The 20,417-nt window shown below is 33.7% G+C and overlaps 4 protein-coding genes across 4 annotated transcripts; 2 read left to right on the top strand and 2 right to left on the bottom strand.

Annotated features, from left to right (window-relative positions):
* The first annotated feature begins 422 nt into the window (after positions 1 to 422).
* On the top strand, positions 423 to 4,433 carry LOC142974942 (uncharacterized). Its single transcript, XM_076117520.1, has 2 exons — positions 423 to 979; positions 1,686 to 4,433. Exons 1-2 carry the CDS (start codon positions 644 to 646, stop codon positions 1,962 to 1,964), a joined length of 615 nt encoding a protein of 204 aa, XP_075973635.1. The 5' UTR covers positions 423 to 643; the 3' UTR covers positions 1,965 to 4,433.
* Alg14 (ALG14, UDP-N-acetylglucosaminyltransferase subunit) lies at positions 3,775 to 5,947 on the bottom strand. Its single transcript, XM_076117519.1, has one exon. It carries the CDS (start codon positions 5,158 to 5,160, stop codon positions 4,507 to 4,509), a length of 654 nt encoding a protein of 217 aa, XP_075973634.1. The 5' UTR covers positions 5,161 to 5,947; the 3' UTR covers positions 3,775 to 4,506.
* A 298-nt stretch (positions 5,948 to 6,245) lies between these two features.
* PGAP1 (GPI inositol-deacylase) lies at positions 6,246 to 19,950 on the top strand. The gene is made up of 17 exons (XM_076117522.1): positions 6,246 to 6,595; positions 6,672 to 6,763; positions 7,220 to 7,350; positions 7,966 to 8,123; positions 9,552 to 9,830; positions 10,441 to 10,611; positions 11,175 to 11,296; positions 13,698 to 13,832; positions 14,248 to 14,404; positions 14,871 to 15,142; positions 15,444 to 15,572; positions 15,980 to 16,201; positions 16,539 to 16,727; positions 17,038 to 17,191; positions 17,360 to 17,859; positions 18,074 to 18,175; positions 18,389 to 19,950. Exons 1-17 carry the CDS (start codon positions 6,443 to 6,445, stop codon positions 18,780 to 18,782), a joined length of 3,360 nt encoding a protein of 1,119 aa, XP_075973637.1. The 5' UTR covers positions 6,246 to 6,442; the 3' UTR covers positions 18,783 to 19,950.
* Spase12 (Signal peptidase complex subunit Spase12) lies at positions 19,939 to 20,388 on the bottom strand. The gene has a single exon (XM_076117523.1). It carries the CDS (start codon positions 20,302 to 20,304, stop codon positions 20,023 to 20,025), a length of 282 nt encoding a protein of 93 aa, XP_075973638.1. The 5' UTR covers positions 20,305 to 20,388; the 3' UTR covers positions 19,939 to 20,022.
* Positions 20,389 to 20,417: the final 29 nt, after the last annotated feature.

Raw genomic sequence — 20,417 nt, forward strand, 5'->3', positions numbered from 1 at the left:
AATTGTTAATTATATGTCATGTTACTACCATACCCAATAGGATTGCCGTCTACGTATAACTACAAAAAAATAATCATTTTATATTACCTAAACGTAATTACCGTTTTTACTTTTTAGTTACCACTTAGTCCTGGTGTCCGCCTGGTCCGCTTTTTACACATTTTATATTCTATAACTATTAACTTTTTTTCTTTTAGCCACAACAATAATCAAAATGATAAGTCAAGTTAGGTGTCATTAAATCTATTGAATATACTACCGAAATTAAAACGGTGAAGGTTGTTGTATTGTAGAATTATTGGAGTGCTAACTAGCTTTTAATTGTGATAGCTTCTACATAATATATTTTATGGTCACCTCTATATAAACAAAAGCAAGAAATCTCTATTATCTATTTGTCAACCTTAGAAAATAAAATCAGTTAGTTTATTTCGATTTGCATTGCATTCACTCGTCCGTCACTAGTGTTTTCGTCTATGGCTGGAGATTGTGGCAGACTTGTTTTTCATTAGTTTGTCTAGCAATTTTTCACACACTTTCCAAAGTAAGAAAGTTAGTGATTCCTCGCGTGTTTATTGAGTGCTATCAGCGTAAATACAGAATATGCGTTGGATGTGAACAGTGTGCCTATATTTAATAAAAAATGGCTACCGTGTTCGATAGCCCTTTCATTAGACAACGTTTACATCGACTTAGGCGTCGAGACTACGATTTTGACGAAGACCAGCGATTCGGACGATGCGACTGCACAAGTTATTCCTATTTCGTACTATCGATGGTTTTATTTTCGGTGGGAACTGTGATCACGGTGTTGGCATTGGGAGATGCCGATGGTTACATTCTCAGCAATTTAGGACACATGTGGCTCGTAGGACCGATTTTTATATGTTCTGGAATGATGGTTGCTGTTAAAAGTATGTTGTACTTACGGAGAAAGAGCGTTATACAAATGTTACTGCACCAGAGAGCGATTATAAGGGTAAGTTATACTTCTTCAATATGTTTCTCATGTAGTTAAGGGTGAACAGAGATTTTTTTATGAAACTTTCAGTCAAAGTCGGCTTCATCAAATTAATTTACTCATTAAAAAGTTAAACCAACTTCATTTCATAAAAACATTTAGCAACACAATTACATTACAAAAGATAATAAACATTATCTTGATCAGCAGTTTGTTTTGTTTTTCAACTTGTTTTTTTTTAAATTTTATTTCGTTTATTGTTTTGTAGATGCAACTGAGGTAACGTTTTACAAAATTATACCTACACATTTTATTTTTATTGAAATGGAAATAACAACTTAAAATTTTTCTTGAATACCAATCTGTCAAAAAATGTCACACTTTATTTGGTATATAAATAGAACTGGGACATGTCATTCAAGTATTGTGTACATAACAGTACACAGTAGGTCACAAACATACATTTTAATCAAGATAAAAATCTGTGTATTTTTTGCATTACTTATTATTCTTTTATTTTTCAGTACATAGTACCAATAAGTAATCATATTTCCTTTCAACAATAATTGAATAAACACTTAAGTCTCTCCTTGAACTACACTTTGAACTTTGCGATATGCGATAAAACTAAGTAGCTAAGACAGATAGGCTTAATTAAAACCTATTAATGATGTATATTGCGGAAAGTGAGAATTATGTATCAAAATGGAAATTATTGTTTTAGGATATGGCAGCAGTCCAAGCTGAACAAGCTTACAGTGGTCAGGTACCTCGCACTGCATCTAGTGCAACATTACCTCCATCATATGATGCCCTAATATCAAATGCGGCCACCAGTAAACCTCAGCCTTCCAGTTCAGAACCACCACCTCCAACATATGATGAAGCTATGTACCTCATAGATGATGAAAAATTGCGCATGGAAAACAAATCTGATGACAGTGCCAAGCAAGAAACTAGTAATCAGACAACTAGTTCTAACTTAGATAATAGTAAACCCTGAAACTGAGGACAACACTTATGAGAACTTGTTTATTACTTAGAGACTAAGAAAAACTTAATTCTTCCTTTTGTACTTATAATTTTAGATACATAGTCACTTACTATTAATATAGTATTCTCAGACGTGCCTAAAATATTGGTTTGTTAGCGATATTGTTATTATATCTCATTGTAAAGGGTATCTGTAATTTAATATCTAGTTTAAGATAAACTTGTGATGTGTTGACTGCCAGTCATTGTGAGCTGATCTCTTTGTGTAAGAGGTGATTTTAGATCTGTTTGAATGTATAAACATTACTTCTCATTTGGAACAATAATAACATATTTATCATTTACATTTAATAACAATAACAAGTGTTATCAACTTAATTGAAATTCATAAGGAAGGTTATTTTGTTGAAGGGCTATTAGTTCATCCTGTTGATCTACATGAGAACGAAGAATAAATGTTATAGCACAACATTCATAGAACTACAGAACAGTGGAGAAACTCAAATATTTTATACCTATACTGCAAAATCTTTGAGGTCACACACTTTAGTTAAGATCACAAAAACTTTCAAGTCATGGCAGCTATTTTAATCTGTGTAATTATTGTCACAAATGAGTACAAAAATGTCCATTCTAGTATTATTTTGTTGTAGCATTTTTGGCAGTCACACATTGTTGTGGTTATTCTAGTGTGACAAGGACACTTTTTGTGTCAATTCTTTTTTATTCTAAGGTGTGTCTAATCCAAAAATGCAATTTATTTTCCTTAAAAATGCTAATTTTGTAAAATTAAAATGTTTAGGATCAGTAGGCCCAGTGTAAGGAGCTAGGGAGAAAGTTATGTATTTATTTACTCCACTATTTGTTGCATTATGCATCCTGATGCTGCTAATTGTTGATATGAAGACTGATGCATTTATATAGATAAAGTTGCCAGATTTCCCAAGAAATTTCGATCTGATTATGTCATGGCAAAACAAACAAGATAGGGTTGAATAAATTACTGCCAAAGATAAATGATGTTTCATAATATATTTGGTACATTTGAATTTTATAGAATAAAATGACTGCAAAAAAGAGCAGTTTTTACTGGTAACTAAACAAGTATATTGTTTTCAAAATCCTGTGCACACTGACAGGCATTTCTTTTTGCAATAATAATGTAGACATGCCAGTCGTTAAGGTCTCCCATTTTATTCCCAACTAGATAAGAAACCTTAACTTTTAAACTTTCACAATGCATGTCTATTATATAACACTATATACTGACTGTGGTCACAGCTAGCCTACTACCATAATCAGTATAGCCTGTGCGCTGACAAGACAGGAATTCCAAGGCAATATTCTCAATAAAACCATTTATATCCTGTCAGTGAGCAATTTAGGACCAATTTAAATATTAATCTTATACACTTTGATCTACATTATACATAATAATATAGAAAGAGTCAGAAGTAATCCAGTTATGAGCCTTTATTTTCTTTTACTAATGTTTAAATGCACTGCCATACTATTACTTGGACAGATGCACTATTTACATAACACAAATATTTTATGTTCCACTTTCCAACTGTGTTACTGTCAACTTATATTGTTTAAATGAGATCATTTATTTCAGTCAAGGCTATTTGAATACATGCTAAGTAAAAAAGTACTTAAAAAGACTTAAATGAAGTGATCTTCTCTAGGTCAAACATGACCTTATATTATGTCCTTAGATGAACAAGTCATGTGCCTTTTTTTCATAAAGAAGCACTCTTTGCTTCTTTTATAGAAAATAGAATTTGTTATACATAATGGAATTGAATAAAAACCATGTCTTAAAACTAGTAAGTATATTGAAAAATAAAGTTAATTGATGTATGATCCCAACTTTTATTTTAATTAACATTAACATGTTGGAATTCAGTAATAAGTCCATTGTAATTATTTTTATGGCGTTTCCGACTATAAAACCATTGTGCCTGAATAATGTCATAATAGCTCAATAACTGTATCAAGGTACATTTACACAATGTGGTATATAGGTACTAACTTATGTTAATATGTACTTGAAATTACTTTGTGCTTAACAATATTTTACACATTGGAGTACTATAAGTGTACACAGTTGTATAGTATAGTAAGTTGTTATTAAAACTGCTACTTGAGTAATTGTAATATATGAAAGAGCATTCAAGGCTCAAAAAACTTATTATCTATTGATTCAATGGCAGATTCTGTTATATTGATATTTGTTTATGGTTATAGCCTTCAGAACCACTACTTATTACTTATATAACTACTGTTACAAAACTGTAGAAATAGACCAACAAGACATCAAAAAAGTCCATTAGATAGAAATTTAAAAGTCTTATAAAAAACAGATTTGGCCAATGGAATCATATTGACAACATTCTACATTATGATTCATAAACAAATTACAAATATTTGTGTTTTGATCTCCCTAGAACTATTAAAATTATACATTTTTTCAAGATACATTCTTTTATTTCTTGATTTTATAAAACATAAATAAATTGAGATTAATTGTTATGTGGGTCTTAAATCATTTAGGTTAATCTTCCAAAATATTTAGCCCGATAACATGCATCTCTTAATTCCGGCCATTGGACAATAATAAGATCAGCAAAGAATTCTAATATTCTCCCAGTAAGTGATAGACTTCGAACTCGGCAAATACTTTCAATGAAAACTATTCGACAATCCATTAAGAATGCACACCTCATAAAAAAAGCAACTAAACATATTGGAATACAAGTACCAGGTCCATTACAAAATATTACATTAGGTCTGTAAATAAGCAAGATTGGTATAGCGTGTCCTATCGCATACAAGGTACTCCAAATCGATGAAAGGTAAGGTTGCTGTACATTACGACTTCTTGGTATTCGGCTTAGTCTATAGTTGATATGGTCCTTCTCAGCTTCGTGTATCTTAACTTCACTGCTTTCGTCGTTGTCGGCGAGAACATACATGCGAGGGTTATATTTGGTCATGTTCATGCTCTTCACCAGCCGTAACATTTCAGTCGTATGCCCGCCTGATCCAATACAAATGATAGTACGTAGGGGTTTTGTACTCGAGAGGCCACATTGGCTGGTGAATATCTTGTATAACAAGTAAATCACTCGAACCACCATAAATATCACAAGAGATAAACAAAATATTTGCGAAAAGATATGAAATTCGTCCAATAGCGACATTCTCGTATCAATAATACAATAGTGTGTATCGAATATAATATGACGTCTCGGTGTAGTCCAAAGAACTTGCTTGTTCCTGCTTTTTAGGTTTATGCAACTCACACTTTATACTTCACATTATAATATAATATTTAAAAATATTGGGTCTGAATCCACCAACTTTGTTATCATACGAAGACAAAGTTAAGCCCAACGCACACGACGCTTGTTTTGCTGCTAGATAGCTTGCTAGAATTTGCCGCTGGGTTCGAAGTTGGCTGTGGCGCTGGGTGCGCTGATGGCTCACTTGGTAGGTTGGCTTCACACGGTGCTTGTCGCTAGGCGTGCATCGAAGTGATATTAAATTGATTTCTCAAATTGTGAAACTTGGTTGAGCACTCTTTTGCCGTCACGGTTGGCTTTAACCCCAAAACTGCGTTCCTCACTCTATCAAGAGCCTCAGTTCGAAGACGCTTGTTGTGGTAATTCGGAGTATTTGTTGCATACAAACACGGTTCTTCTTTGTATGCGTCAAGTAAAGCATTAATTTGCTCCGGAGACCACCTTTGCGACATATTTTTTCAACAACAGAGCACGAAAAAAAGAGAACACGCAAGCAAGCCGTCACGAAAAATAGCACACGTTCTATCATCGACAGCCAGCACGCAACCACGCTGCAGAGCCAGCAGTGACGTCACTTTCTCGCAGCGCTGACAGCAGAGTAGCCAGCAGAGGGCCCCGCAAGCAATCCAGCAGCAAAACAAGCGTCGTGTGCAGCGGGCTTTATACAGGTTGGTAATAATATCTGTCAAAGCCCATGTCAAACTTGTCAAATTCAGTGGCTGGCTATCGATTTATTTTGTTTGAGCGTTCCGATTGCTTCTACCGTTGATTACCGTTCTATTCTCTTTGCTTTTAAGTCAGTCAGTAAAGTCAGTACCAGTACAAGCAAGGGGTGCATCGTGCAAAATACCTACTTCAAGCTTAATTTATTTTTCAAATTAACAACAAGACATTGTCGTACATAAAAATGATCAATGTGCGAAAACTGTGAAGCTTGAACATGAACACTAGCGCGCTAGCGTCGATGATTTACTAAGTTGACATTTAAGACAACATTGACAACTGATCTGACAGTTTGTACGCGATAGCGAGCCAAATGTCATTTTTATTTAATATTTATTTCTTTGACGAGTGATAATGCTAATTTAAATTTCGTGAAACTAAGTAGGATATAAAAAACAATAATGAATTGAAGTTCTTCACTTAGTGTTATTAAGATATTTAAAATAACTATTTAAAAATGAGATTCTTAGACATTATTCGTTCGAGTCTCTTTCAAATTATTTCCTTTATATTTGTTTTGGGCTATCTACTCGGTTTTTTAAATGTACACTTTAGTGACAAAAATAACTATTGTCTAATGACTTACATGTTTGAATATCCCCAGTTCGTTGTAAGTATGTTTTAATAATGCGTGCATTCATAGAATAAGCATTATGTACAGTGTATTCATTCGTCTGTATTTTTAGCGTCTAACAGTGCCAGAAAACAAGATATATCCCCAATATGGATTATACGCATACAGCGAGGGAAGATTTACCGAAAGAGCCAGGAAGATGTGGTATGTGTATATAGAATAGGATATTTTATTCAAATGTTATTATGATTCTAAATAGAATGCCTCACCTATACTACTATATATTTAATTACGAATGAATACACATTTCTCTATTAACTCTTAATTAATGGTGTACTTTTTCATGACTAAGCTTACTTAGGTCATTTGTAACATAATGTTATGAATTATACCATTGTTTTTACATTATATACACCTACTATTATAGGACCATTTCCTTCAATTCCCTTTTTAATGATAAAATTTCGTCAGGATTATAAATAATAATGTCAAGAAGGGATGACTAGACTTAATAACAATTACTTGTTCTTTTTGCATGAAGCATAAAATTAAATAACTTTCATATAGATTGTAAGTGCTACTCTTTGATCTATGCCTCACTTATGAGAAGATGGAGTAAATTTGGTAGGTATATATTTTTATTATGACATGTCTCACCAGGTTCGATGGAGTGCCAGTATTATTTCTGCCTGGTAATTCAGGCAGTCACATGCAAGCTAGGTCCTTAGCATCGGTTGCTCTAAGAAAGGCACTTTCTAGAGGTTACCAGTACCACTTTGACTTCTTCACAAGTAAGTACACAAGAGACGAGATAAAACCTTTTAAATTGTCAATTAACAACATGACATGTCTTATTCATTTTGGAAGTATTTTGAACTCTAACACATTATTGTTATAGTATAAAATGCCCTATTATAATAAATAGAAAAATGTTATCAAAGTGATTAAAATCTTATTTTAATTGCATAAGAGTGTGAAATGACTATCTCCATTAGGATAGAGGTAACTATGATATTAGTAAATGCATGTTACTAGATTCAATAAATCTCTTATAATTTTATGTAAATGGGTTTTATGCAAATTTATAGACAAATGCCATTAATTTTGTGCTAGAATTTTATTGTCCCATAAGTTAAGATATTTTGCTTTCCAATTCATTCAATAATAGTGCATAGGTACATATTAATACTCTTATAATATAAGTAATATTTGATATTCTCAATAGCAGTCCAGAGTTCGGTATCACTGGTATATTTTGTGATAGACTGGCACCCTATTACATGGGACTATGTTAATGATGAAATGCAGGTTCATTTCATACACCTTTGCCCACACCCTTAGGTATAACAGGTATGCTACTATGTAGGTTTTAATATAGTATATTACCATAATGTTATGAATTTCAGTAAGTTACAATGAAGAATTGTCTGGACTCTATGGAGGAGTACTACAAAGCCAGACAAAGTTTGCAGCTGCCTGTATATCAAAAATACTACGTTTATACAAGAGCAACAAGTATACCAAAGTTATACCAAGTTCTGTTATACTTATTGGACATTCGATGGTAAGTTGCAGTAATAATATTTGTGTGACCACTGCTTTAATCATTATATTCATTACCCAAAATAATATTTCATATAATATAATATATCATTATGTATGGATATATTAATTAATAAAAGTACTAAGTGGCGTTCTCTGGTCTCTGTCTGCCCCTGTGGGAAGAAGGTGTGGTTATCATACATATAACCACACCTTCTTGCCACAGGGTTACTCACTGTGAGCTATGGGTGACCAGGGTATGAGAGAGGATTTAGCTCTTGAGTCTACCTTGCTGGCCAAGTGCCAGTGGAGAAGTTAATGCACAGTTCTATAAAGGAATGATATATGGAAATAAAAAGAAAAGTAGTATTGAAAGTTGTATTGAAGTCATTGAATGTGAAATGGAGTAGTGAAAGTTTTTACCAATAAATTATTTAAAAGTATTAATAATTTAAAAGGGTTCTAGCACAGAAAAGTACAAGTACATACTGGTTTGATGAAGATATTGTAGAATTTTGATATTATCCTATAATCTATTACAAATTTTATCTAGCGTTTAAAATATTTTTCATGCATTTTCCCTGTTCCGAGAAACTTTGACGTCAATTAAGTAGATATCTAGAGATATGAAGAAAAACAAAAATTGCAGATTTATGGATTTGCACATCTTGCGTTTAAGATAATGTCTGATAAATCAAGAGAGACAGATATAATGCGCGTATTATCTCTGCAATGTGTCAAAATAAAATTCCATTTGTACAATGAGCAGCAAAAAATACATAAGTTTAAGGAGTCCATTGAAAAGTTACATTTGTCGTCGCCAGTCAACAATTCGGAAAAAGGGGTTGAGACCGGGGGACTAGGTGACCCCACAAACTTGAACTTAAACTCCTATTGACCATTAAAAAAATAAAATTGCGTCTCTGAAAAACCCGAGCTAAAGCCTAACAAATATAACATTTCAATGGACTAAAGTGGATTGGATAAGTTTCGCTTGAACTATAATTCTTATTCTTATCGCTATGTTAGGTATTACATCTTAAGTGCCTATCAATTTCTATTACGAGATAAGAATTGTTATCAATATATAGCGTAATTACTGTTAACTAATAAAACCGATAAGCTTACTATATGACTTCATTTGTGTTAAAACCCAAGACTTTTCAAAGAACCTAATATTATATGATATTTTTTTAATAAATTAATACTTCCGGACTAAAATGTTATCTTACGCTGCCACTTTACACAAACAACGTATACAATTTTCTGCCACACATTATTCAAATATACGAATGGGTATTTTCCTTACTAGAACCGAACCAACGACATCTGCACATACTGGTAGCGTCTTGCTAAGCACCTTAACCACTACGCTATGATCATCTTTGGCAGTAAATGACAATATGCCCAGGATTACTATATTATTTATAAACTACAATATTCTTTACAGGGAGGCCTCATAGCCAAACGGCTTTTAGCGTACCCAAGTACCATCAACAGTACTTCAGTAGCTATTACTTTGGCGGCACCATTAGAAGCGCCAGTGATCAATGTTGACGCAGCAATGGATGACTACTACATGCTAATGAACCTTGAATGGGACACATACGTAAATAGTAACATGGACATCAAACAGAAGAAAATGTTGTTCAGTTTCGGTAACGGTCCTCGCGATATTCTAATGCCTTCTGGCCTGACGTCATCCAACGACAGCTATATAAGCGCACTGGTGAGTAATTTACTTTATTACCAGTTATGTAATTATATCTTTGCAGTTTCATTGTGTAAACATTTCTGTTTACGTATTCTCCGCACGCATTATGTAAATGAGGCGGTCACGTTGTTTGTGTGTGATTTATATCAATAGGGACAGTTTACGAAACAATGTTGTCGTGATACAGGCGCTATGGTTTACATGTCTGTTCTTCACGCACTTAGTTCCGTCGAAGCGATCACGACTTGGATCGACAAGCATTACACTTACGTTTTGTACGACATTGTCTAGTAAATTCTCAGTAGCAACCTTAAGTTAAACCTATAACTGCAGTCTTTCGTCTCTAAGTGATCACGACCCTTCGACAAGTATTACCTGTTGAGGTTTATTCTCAGGAGTAGCTTTTTAGAATTTGCACTACATTCAACTGATATGACTGCACAGCAAATTGTGGTCGTCATTAAAATAATACGTTTAACTAACTCTTCAGAAAAAAGTGTGATGTCGGTAATGAAAGCAAGCAGCGCACATTAATTTTTACGCTTAGTAGCTCACTGAACCGTGAACATATCTACCTAGATTGTACGTTGTAGAAGCAAGAAAAAACCTCCATTTTCTATTGCAGACTACAGCTATTCCCGGCGTATGGGCTTCCCCAGACCACGTATGCATCGTATGGTGCAAACAACTAGTAATGGTCATCAACAGATTCCTATTTTCAATAGTCGATCCAGTCACGGAGCAAATAACTGAAAACCAAGATCTATTGATGTCAAGAGCAAAGCAGTACTTCCAGGTAGTATAATATAATTCTCAAGACGTTATCTTACCAATGTTGTGTTGACTATGTTTACATAACACGATAGTTTATCTGATTGCTATGAAACCGTCACTGAGTCTAAATATAAATCTGTGGTTTCTAAAAATGGGGGCCGGATACCTAGCTAAGGCCAAGAGCAGACCTTGGCCGTTTACATGGACACTGTGGAGTCGATTGTGCGTGTGGTGTGTAATGAAAAGGGTCACCTTGGGTTACGGGTTCGAGTCCCAGTCAACAAGATCCTGTCATTTAAATACTCATTTAGTGGCCAATTAATATCACTGAAATCAGTTAACTACCATTTAAAAAAGTTTTCCTTAAGTCGATTCGGCTCAAATCTCTGCAAAAAATACTGTCGAAGGCGCTTGAACTTTGATTTCTTTTAGCAATCTGCTAAAAAGAAAAGCAAACAATTTTCGTAGATTCAACAGATTAGAGTTTATTAGACTTAAGATAATATTTAAACTGGGTCAGTTATATAGTGTATCGTTAAGTAAATATTTGAACTTGCCATGATAAGATAGTTGTCTATTTTTCAGGCCAATCGTTCGATGACATTGAGTCCTGATGTGGTTCGCCCTAATTTAACCATGGTTGCTGACGCATTCTGGTATGAGGACAACAGACGTATCTATCAAGTATCAAGACCACAGATAGATAAGTACGATTCCATTTTCAATATCAATATTATCTTTTGATGGTTATCTTTTTCTTTGTAAGCGATGTTATTTTGGTTTCTGATAAAAGCTAAAGGAAATTAGATGCTTTTGACAAATACCTTTTATCTGTAGAAAAGGCTTGTCATCATATAATCGGTTATGTTGACAGTCCTCTTGACAACCGTTTACCGATATTTGCAATCGATATTCTTGGTATCATGTCACATAAAGTCACATTGGATGAACAGTTATGAATACCTACATAATTTGTTGTCTTTTTAATAGTAAGTGGCTCATTTAGTTGCGCTTACTGATTTGTCTCAATTGGGGTATATTCTTCGCCGCGGATATTTAATAGATGGATGGCTACTTGATGGGATATCGGCTGATCTTCGGAGGCCATGTTAGATTTGGATTCTGCGGTTGCTATTAATATAATAATATGTAACAAGTAACAAGAAAATCTTGAAAAAATCTATGCCTTATACTAGGATTCATGTTTGAAGAAACTCTTATAAAAATAAGTGGGCGTATCGTTTTGATTGACCGCGAACTCGGCGCATGATGGCTTATTACGCATTTACGATCATGATTCTCTTCTAATAAGTAAGAACATAAAAGACTTATGCCACCATCACGCCTAAAATTGCCGCTTATTCATCAAAGTAATTAAGTATTTTAGTATAGAAATTGATGAGCAAATCACTCATTAATGTTTTACGAGCAGTCGCGGAAGATTTGTACACTGGCACACTTCCAGATATCAAGGAATTATGTATTTTAGGATTCAAATATTACGTCAATTGGATATTTCTGTATAACTTTACATAATATTCGATAGAAGGTCACGATTACGATTCCCGAATGCCTTGTAACCTTCACACTGAACGTAAACAATGCATAGTTGAATGTACATTTTTTGTAGAATTGACAGGCGTTTGGCACCGATATTATTACGTCACTTATCTTATTAATGCCACGTTTATAAAACTAGTGGATGATTTATTATCAAATTATAGATCTTGGTTTAATATTGATGCGTTTACTGCGATGGTTAATATTATCACTACACAATGCCATTGTATCAGTGGTCCTGGATTCGATTCCCAAATGAGATACGCCACTTAGGCGGTATGCTGTCGTTGTCTGCCATACAACGACATTTTTGTAACCCCCGGTGATTAGTTATTATGTGGTCAGGTGTCAGGTGATTTTAAAGTAATGGGTTAGGTATACTGGTGGCTACAGAATGACTAAGATTCTTATTAGTTAATATAAGTACAGGGTGAATAGCAAGACAAACCTCGATAGATCAAACTATTCAAAAACCTATAGCGCCTCATTTCCGTAGACTCCGTAAAAATGTAGACAAAATAATTCCTTCCAATTGTTATGTTCACAATTGAAATGATTGCTATAATTAAAGATGAAAATAAATGTTAATATTGTGCTGTAATACTTGTATAACGTCTAACAAACACTATTATTTTATTCGCAAACGTCCCGGTCATTCTATTTATCAAGTAGTAATCAGCCAATTAGATAGCCGGCCAGTATTATTAGGTATGTCTTAGGTAACTCGGCTATTCAGACGTTCTAGACTTCTATTCAACTAGTTACGTAAACTGTAAAACGAAATAAGCAAAGATTTGTCGCTATTAATTTTACAAAAAATATGAAAAGGAATATAATTCGATACTGATTAATTCACCTTTTGAATATTATAAATGTTCGTGTGGATGCATGTTTGTTCCTCTTTCACGAAAAAACTACTGGACAGATTGTAGTGAAATCGAACACACAGAAAAATTGGTACACTGAAAGCCTATAAACTTAATTAACACATTGGATACGTTTTTTACCCCGGGGAAATGGTTTCACATGGACGAAGTTCCGGGGAGAAGCTAGTAGTTAATAAAGATTTTGCAGCAAAATACCTGTTATACATATTGCATAGCGTTTATATTTTATGGATACAAAAGGACTTGAGTAATAAACATTTTCCTTGTCATACTTTTTTCTTCCTTAGCCTTCGTGCTGGCCGAGTACCTTGAGGAATGAATGAACGTCTAGTATTTTATTTTCTTTTTATTGTAGATTTACTTGCGTCCTTTTTGTATTATTTCCTGTAGTAAGAAACTATCACGATCACTACTATTGACTCAAAATTTAGATTTACTACTGTGGATTCTGATTATTTCTGATGTTTAATAACAATATTTCGAAGAGCTATGAATAAGGCAGTAAAATTGCGGTCGACTTTATGAGTCAAATCCTATCTTAGAAAATATTCTCCTGACTCATATAAAGTTGTTTGGTTCTGATTGTTGTTTTTGTGTCATTTTTGTCAATTGATATTTTTGTTACAACTAGTAATAATGTATATTTATTATTTGTTCCCAGAACGACATATCTAATGATTCGTCTCGTCGGATTCCCGCAAAACAGATTCGTAGCGGTCGAGGCCGTGAATGTCGACGATAAGGAATGGATATTTGGATGCAACGCTAAATTCACTTATAACACTTATAGATACTGGTGAGATATAGATTATGGAAATATTCTATAAATATATTATGTCAGTTATCGTCTATCTTTAAGAGGATGCGAACATTTGGCTTATGGAGAATTAGTTGCTGACATCAAGTCTTTTTTGTGTATAATTTTGTACACTTTGTGTACCGAATAGTCGTATAATGTAAACAGTAAATCAACGTATACGTACACGTGCACGTCCGTATATTAACATGAATGTTCATATAACTGGCATAATATGAATATGTCTTTGGAGGAATTCTGACTCTGATATTGCTTGAGAGAGAAAATGTCTTAAATATAGAGCTTCATTAAGAACATATGAATTAGAAATAACCTAATCCAGCCCTATAATACATACTTCGTATAACAATATGTTTGTTCGTACATATTAAATTTATTTTAATACTGTTTTCAGTAAACAAGCGACACCTTTATCAGAGCTAAGTCGCTGGACAGGTGCCGCTGCAGACTTTGGTAGAAGGAAATTAGCTACAATACATTTACACAATATAAAGGAACAACATCCAGATTGGTCGCATGTTATTGTTAGAGTATCACCTACTAGGAAACCGGTAAGAAAACTATTTGTTATAAGGAAATAATATAATTATGTATTTATACAATTATTTTGTAGAGAATATTGTTGTTTGGTTGAATTTGTTGTCAATATTTTACCGGGAATGTTAATTAATTAGACTTAGGGTCGAGTAACATGTTCATTGGATGATTATGTTCTGTAAGGGTCATTCACTCTATGTTCAAGTAACGTGTTAATTTGGATGATTATGTTCTACAAGGATATTTTTAGATGCCTGTTTCATTTGTTGGTCGTATAGAATATCCATAATTACAGCCCAATATTTGGTGATAGATATCAAAACAAAGAAATAGGCTTTTCCTTATTGTCTAGGGCAAAATGTGCTAAAGAAATGTTAAGAAATTAATACGTATAGATGTATAGATAATTCTGATTGATAAAACACATAAATAATATATGGAATCGATATTAGAATCGTAATATCTCCAGCTTATTTCCAGATAGTATTAAACGTGGATATAAACGATCACGCATCGAGAGAGATCTTTGTAAATGTGCCGTCGGACTTCTCCTTCGGCAAAACGATAATAAGACAAGAGACGGAACAAGAGAGTTTGTACTACGAGTTGATATTGAAGGACTTCAATATGTTGTATCAAGCGTACTTGCTTTATGTGGAGCCCACGGCGAGTTGTAAAGCGATACAGTATCATGTGTCGGCTGAAATGCACGTACCTTGGGCAGCTAATCATGAGTATTTTCATTATTTTACGTAAGTATTTTTGAATATATTGTGCAAATTGTTTTAGTGAGAAAATTATGACAATGTTATCTCCTTCCGTGAGCTTAAAAGTAATGTATGAAAAAGTAGTCAAATTGATTGTTAGAATAGTGAAGGGTAAAACAAATAGTAAGGATTATTATAAAAATGTTTTGATTACAATACAGTTCAACAATCAAAGTTAAGTTTTGTGATTTAAATAAAGGAAACTGATACATTTTTATAAAATAAGCAATAACATAACGAGAGACTAGTAGATTGTAAAAGTAAAGGTGATAATTTTATTTTTCAGCCAAGCGAAACGAACTCCGATGAAATTGAGACTGTTTAAAAGTAATCCGAATATCACTAATGGACTGGAAGCTACAGAGCATGTTAAAATAACTTTATTATTAGACCCACAGTGCACTTATACTATCAGGTAAAAACTAAAGTAAACTCTCCACTTAGTACTTCCTTTGTAAAGGACTTATCAACTGGGTACTGAGATTAAGTTTAATAGAAATTTGGTTTGGCAACATTATTTTTCTAATAAATCCAATATTATTGCGTAGTCGTAAAAGATCAAAGAAAAAGCCCCTTTTACAGTCCCCAAACACTATACAATGGCGTAATCCAACGCTCTTACCCCAGGTTTCTGAGTACATTTTGCGGTAGTTTATCTATTCAATAGAGTTTTCTTGTATGAGTTTTAACGCTATTGAATAGATAAACTACCGATAAACATACCTGAGAAACCGGGGCTAGTGATTTTAACAGGTTCTTTTTCACACGCGATTTCACAAAGGGACTATCAGTAATCCTTCTAATATAAAATCACTATTTCAGTATATCAACATCATGGTACCACCGTCTAGCTCAATTAGCACGTAACTACAGCCCAGTATTAGTACCATACGTAGCTGCGATAGTATTACTAGCTGCTAGGAGCAATCTACTGCATTTACAAGAGCACGGGACTTGCGTGTCGATACACAGTGCGTTGTGCAGTGAAGGAGTCAAACCGTATTACGCACTTGTGTTCGGAAGATTGGCTGCTACTGTTTTAGTGTAAGTAAACTTTAATTAATGTATTTTTTTTTATTCTTTATTTATTTATTTAGGGAATGTATTTTATTGAATAATAAATATAATATGTAGGTGGTATAAGAGTGATTGTAGTGTTAGCACTGTAAAATTGATGGCTATTGCACGTAAGTTGCGTGCACGTATGTGTACGTATACGCAGTTGTACACGTGACAGTGCCTTATCAGACTAAGGTATATGCAACAAATTTTATGTCCACACTTATTGTACTGTATACTAATATAGGCCATTTTGAACTTTAACTATTAGGACCACAGGCCGACATAAGCAGTTTTTGAAAGTTTTTTTTTTAAATTTCAGAACAATACCAGCATTATCGTTTTTATTCGAGAACGCTAGTTGGAGAAACCTAGAGCTGCAGTATTTTATAAAATCATTGTTAGTGGTCCCGGCGTATATGACTGCGTTAGGCATTGTGAATATTACGGCAGCGGCTGTTCTGGCGGTCATGGTGTTCTCTTCACAAATAGCGCATAGACTGTTCTTTAGGTAAGTGCGCTTCCATCTTTTAAAGACAGGTAGCATTAAAACAATTTAATAATAACAGACATTTTAATGTTTGAATATTTGTTTGCTGATACTGTCGAAGCTTTCATTCAATTCTTGTTTTCTAGTTATTTTAAACCTTTCCATTTCCGAAACGATTTCTATTACTATTATACCGTATACTTTTTCTCGGTGAGTAAACGCTTGCTTATTATGACAAGCCTATCAATAAATTTAATAAATGTAATAGAACGGTGCTTTAGATGAAAACGTTAATGTACTGTAAATTATTGTAATATGCTTTATATTGTAGGATAATGTGGCGCGGCAGTTCAAGCCTTGCTGAAAAGATGGCGTCAGGTCTTCAGAAAGTACCGATGGTTGTGACCGGCGCACTGTTGTTTGGTGCGCCTCTGTCTTGTGGGGCCGCTGCTTTAGTTGCTGGAGCTGCCTTCTACGCATTTATGGTAAATTTTATTATTATGATTTCTTGTACATGAGTTTTTTCAGTATTTTTTTATTTATATAGTTCTTACAAGATCTTCTTATCCTTTCCTAAAAAATATGTGTTACTGTAATGCAGAAAATAATGTACTTTTTTGAAACTTGTATCTTATTAAATTCTTCTGTTCCAGCTCTCCAAAATGTACGAAGAGTACCTCGAAGATTACGTTTACAAACTAATGGCAAAAGTAGCAGCTAGAGTTTGTCGTATGTTTAAAAGCAAAAAAACACAAGAGGCTGAAACTAGTCTAGTGAAAGCAGGCTCTTCTACCGAACTCTCTAGTCAAAAAGACAACGAAGAAATTAAAAGTACGAATGATAAAAATGTAAAAAGTATAGAAGGTAGCAAAGACAATAAAATCGTGCCTGTTGATGACCTTAAAAATGAGAAAAAAGAAAACACTGACTGTAATAAACTTGTGCCTGTTGAAAACAATACCGAGGTAAAGGAAGTGACGTCAGAGAAGCCTCGTGGAAGGAAGAATAGTCGTAAAAGGAATAGCCAAGGAGCTGATTCCGATGTGGACGAAGATCTTAACAATTTGAACTTCCATATGATGATGTTTTTCATGTGGGTGGTTGTTACTCTAGTCAATGTACCCGCGCTCCTCACGTGGGCTAGGAATTTCTCGTAAGTAAAAAAAACTTTCTACTGTTTACACAATTTTTGAGCTATTACTATTTTTGCTAATATGAAGAATAAGCCTTTGTTAACCAGTAGAATCTACTGTCATAACTTGATATTGCTAAGCAGCTGAAGACCTCTGGAAGACGCTAGATGAAGATTCAAAACCAACCTTGTTGAAAATTGCCAATAGTTCTAATATTTGTTTGTTTTCTTACAGATACAGTATGGTATTAAAACCTGATACGTCCTATCACACTGGTCTAGTCATGTCTGCTTGCTCAGCGTACATATGGCAACTTGATGGGCCAAGACGAAATCTGTAAGTTTTTGACTGTACACTAAACCCTTATTTCTAACGGTTTTTATTGCTTTGTTATTATAGGCTTATACGTGCACGTTTTCGCACAAACTATGCGTATACGTGAACAAGGCGCTGTGGCATTCTATAGACATTTTCAAATCACTATAAACGTGGAGTTAATTTTCCGCATTTTGTTAATTTCTAAATATTTTCTTGTATGTTTGTTCACAGGAAACACTACGACGTAGTAACAGCTTTACTTTTCACGATGGCAGTATTCATACTTACCTTAGGTCCTCTATCCCTTACAGTAGTAAGTTACGGCGTCACTTTCATGTTTGCCGTCATTACTGTACAACAGATGTTAGATACAGAACTTATCGAAAATGTTCCACAGTCGAATGAAACTAATAGTAGTGAAAAAGAGAAGGAAGAAAGTGAAGAAAAGCAAGAAGAAACATCTGCTAGTGAATTTAATGATAAAAGTGGGAAGGATAAAGCACAAGCTGAGAATACTGAAGAGACGCCCACTTCTAGTGATGATTGTAATGTATGCAGCGAGAGCAGAATCTATAGAATATTTAGTAATCTTAGAGAGAAATTCAGTTTTAGTGAAAATTTATAGTGGAGTTTCACATCTGATTATTATTTTACAAGGGACCTTATCTTTTTAGGAACTTAATTACTTAACATATGAATTGTACTACTCTGTGTAGTGCGCAAGATGTATGAAATTGTCATAGGTTTGTGGCTGTTGATTACAGAATTTTATTATTTCACAATATAGCACAGAGTCTATGAACTTTGTATGTCACAAAAATACCTTTTTAAAATAGCTTTACTTGCCACTTACCGATAAATGGTAATCGTTTTGTAATATTAATACTTTGAAATTAGTATTCAAAATTTTTCTACTATTCCCTTTTTAAACAAATTGCTTTGAGCATTATTCACATTTTTTACAAAATACCTCTAGCTCCTTGTAAATATTTATTATTTTAATGATTGTTTTCCACCTACACAAATGTTAAAATTGTCCCTAATTTTAAGGACTATGGAGGTTCTAATCTTGTAAAACTTTATTTAGACCATTGCACTCTATTTTGATAATAAAATTTTATATTCCATTAGAATTGATTAGACATTTATCCACTATTAGGTAAACCCTTTTAATTAGGAAGTTAATGCACCTCTAGAAAGTTTTACACTATCCATAATAAGAGAATTTTGAGATTAAAATGTGTGATTGTTTCGTGAGAGTATGGTGACCTTTAACACAATTGTTGCGATTGGTCTCTGTTTAAAGATGTAGTTGTTGAAGAAATTATGGTTGCAGACACTGCACTACACATAGATCTATTTCCCAAAGCTCAACTTGTACTCTTAATAACATCTTTCAGTTATGAAACAGTACTTCTTACTACTTAAATGTTTTTAATTACCTCTTCCACATATCTGAGATTTTATACATTGGTGCTATAAGGAACATCAAAAGTAATATGTCAATATTAGTGATAGAGAAATAAATTTGATAGAATTTGGAATATAATGTATGTAATGTTAGAATATAATTTTCTATTGAAATTCATCTCGGCTAATTTTGTACCTAATTTGTGTTATTTCTACTTTGTGTAAAATTGCTTTTGATACAAGAGTTGTGTGATTAATTTGTATATTATGTGTGTGTTGGTAACACAGCTTTTATTTTGTATGAAGATCTGCCGAGTGCAATCTTATAAAAGGATTTAATTAATTGTGTTATTATTAAAACAATAAAAGAGTATTGTACCTTATTAGCTATTTTATTTGAGAATAATAATTATAAACATTGAATGCACATGTAGTCATTATCATTTGAAATGCATTTACTTCTTCCCTTTCTTGCTCGATTGTTTTTCTTCATTGTTCCTTGGGTTCTGCCAGTTTAGTGCGTTGCGACGGTACATGGGCCATGGAGGAACGGTCAGGATCGCTGCTAAGATGAATCCGGCTCCCAAAATATAGACCGATTGCGAAAACTGTTGAACGATGTAGCCCCAAACGAAGCCGACGATACTGAACAACGTGATAATGGCCCTGTATAATTTTTCTGCTTTAGCTTGTCCGACATAATCAATATGAGTCGGTATAGACGTAAAGAAATCCATATTGATAAATTATTTTCTCTAAAATATTGTTCTTCTAGTACACGACCGCAAATCCACAACAAATTGAATTTGACAACGTCAAATGACACGTCATGTTGAAAAAGTGTTGTACA

This window comes from Anticarsia gemmatalis, chromosome 8, assembly GCF_050436995.1.
Source record: "Anticarsia gemmatalis isolate Benzon Research Colony breed Stoneville strain chromosome 8, ilAntGemm2 primary, whole genome shotgun sequence".
Classification (NCBI taxonomy): domain Eukaryota; kingdom Metazoa; phylum Arthropoda; class Insecta; order Lepidoptera; family Erebidae; genus Anticarsia; species Anticarsia gemmatalis.

Bases quoted from the DNA above. Each gene is read 5' to 3' on its own strand.
- LOC142974942 (XM_076117520.1), top strand. From the start codon at position 644: ATGGCTACCGTGTTCGATAGCCCTTTCATTAGACAACGTTTACATCGA. The intron at 980-1,685 runs GTAAGTTATACT...TTATTGTTTTAG, and splicing joins ACCAGAGAGCGATTATAAGG to GATATGGCAGCAGTCCAAGC.
- Alg14 (XM_076117519.1), bottom strand. From the start codon at position 5,160: ATGTCGCTATTGGACGAATTTCATATCTTTTCGCAAATATTTTGTTTA.
- PGAP1 (XM_076117522.1), top strand. From the start codon at position 6,443: ATGAGATTCTTAGACATTATTCGTTCGAGTCTCTTTCAAATTATTTCC. The intron at 8,124-9,551 runs GTAAGTTGCAGT...TATTCTTTACAG, and splicing joins TACTTATTGGACATTCGATG to GGAGGCCTCATAGCCAAACG. The intron at 15,573-15,979 runs GTAAAAACTAAA...TCACTATTTCAG, and splicing joins CAGTGCACTTATACTATCAG to TATATCAACATCATGGTACC.
- Spase12 (XM_076117523.1), bottom strand. From the start codon at position 20,304: ATGGATTTCTTTACGTCTATACCGACTCATATTGATTATGTCGGACAA.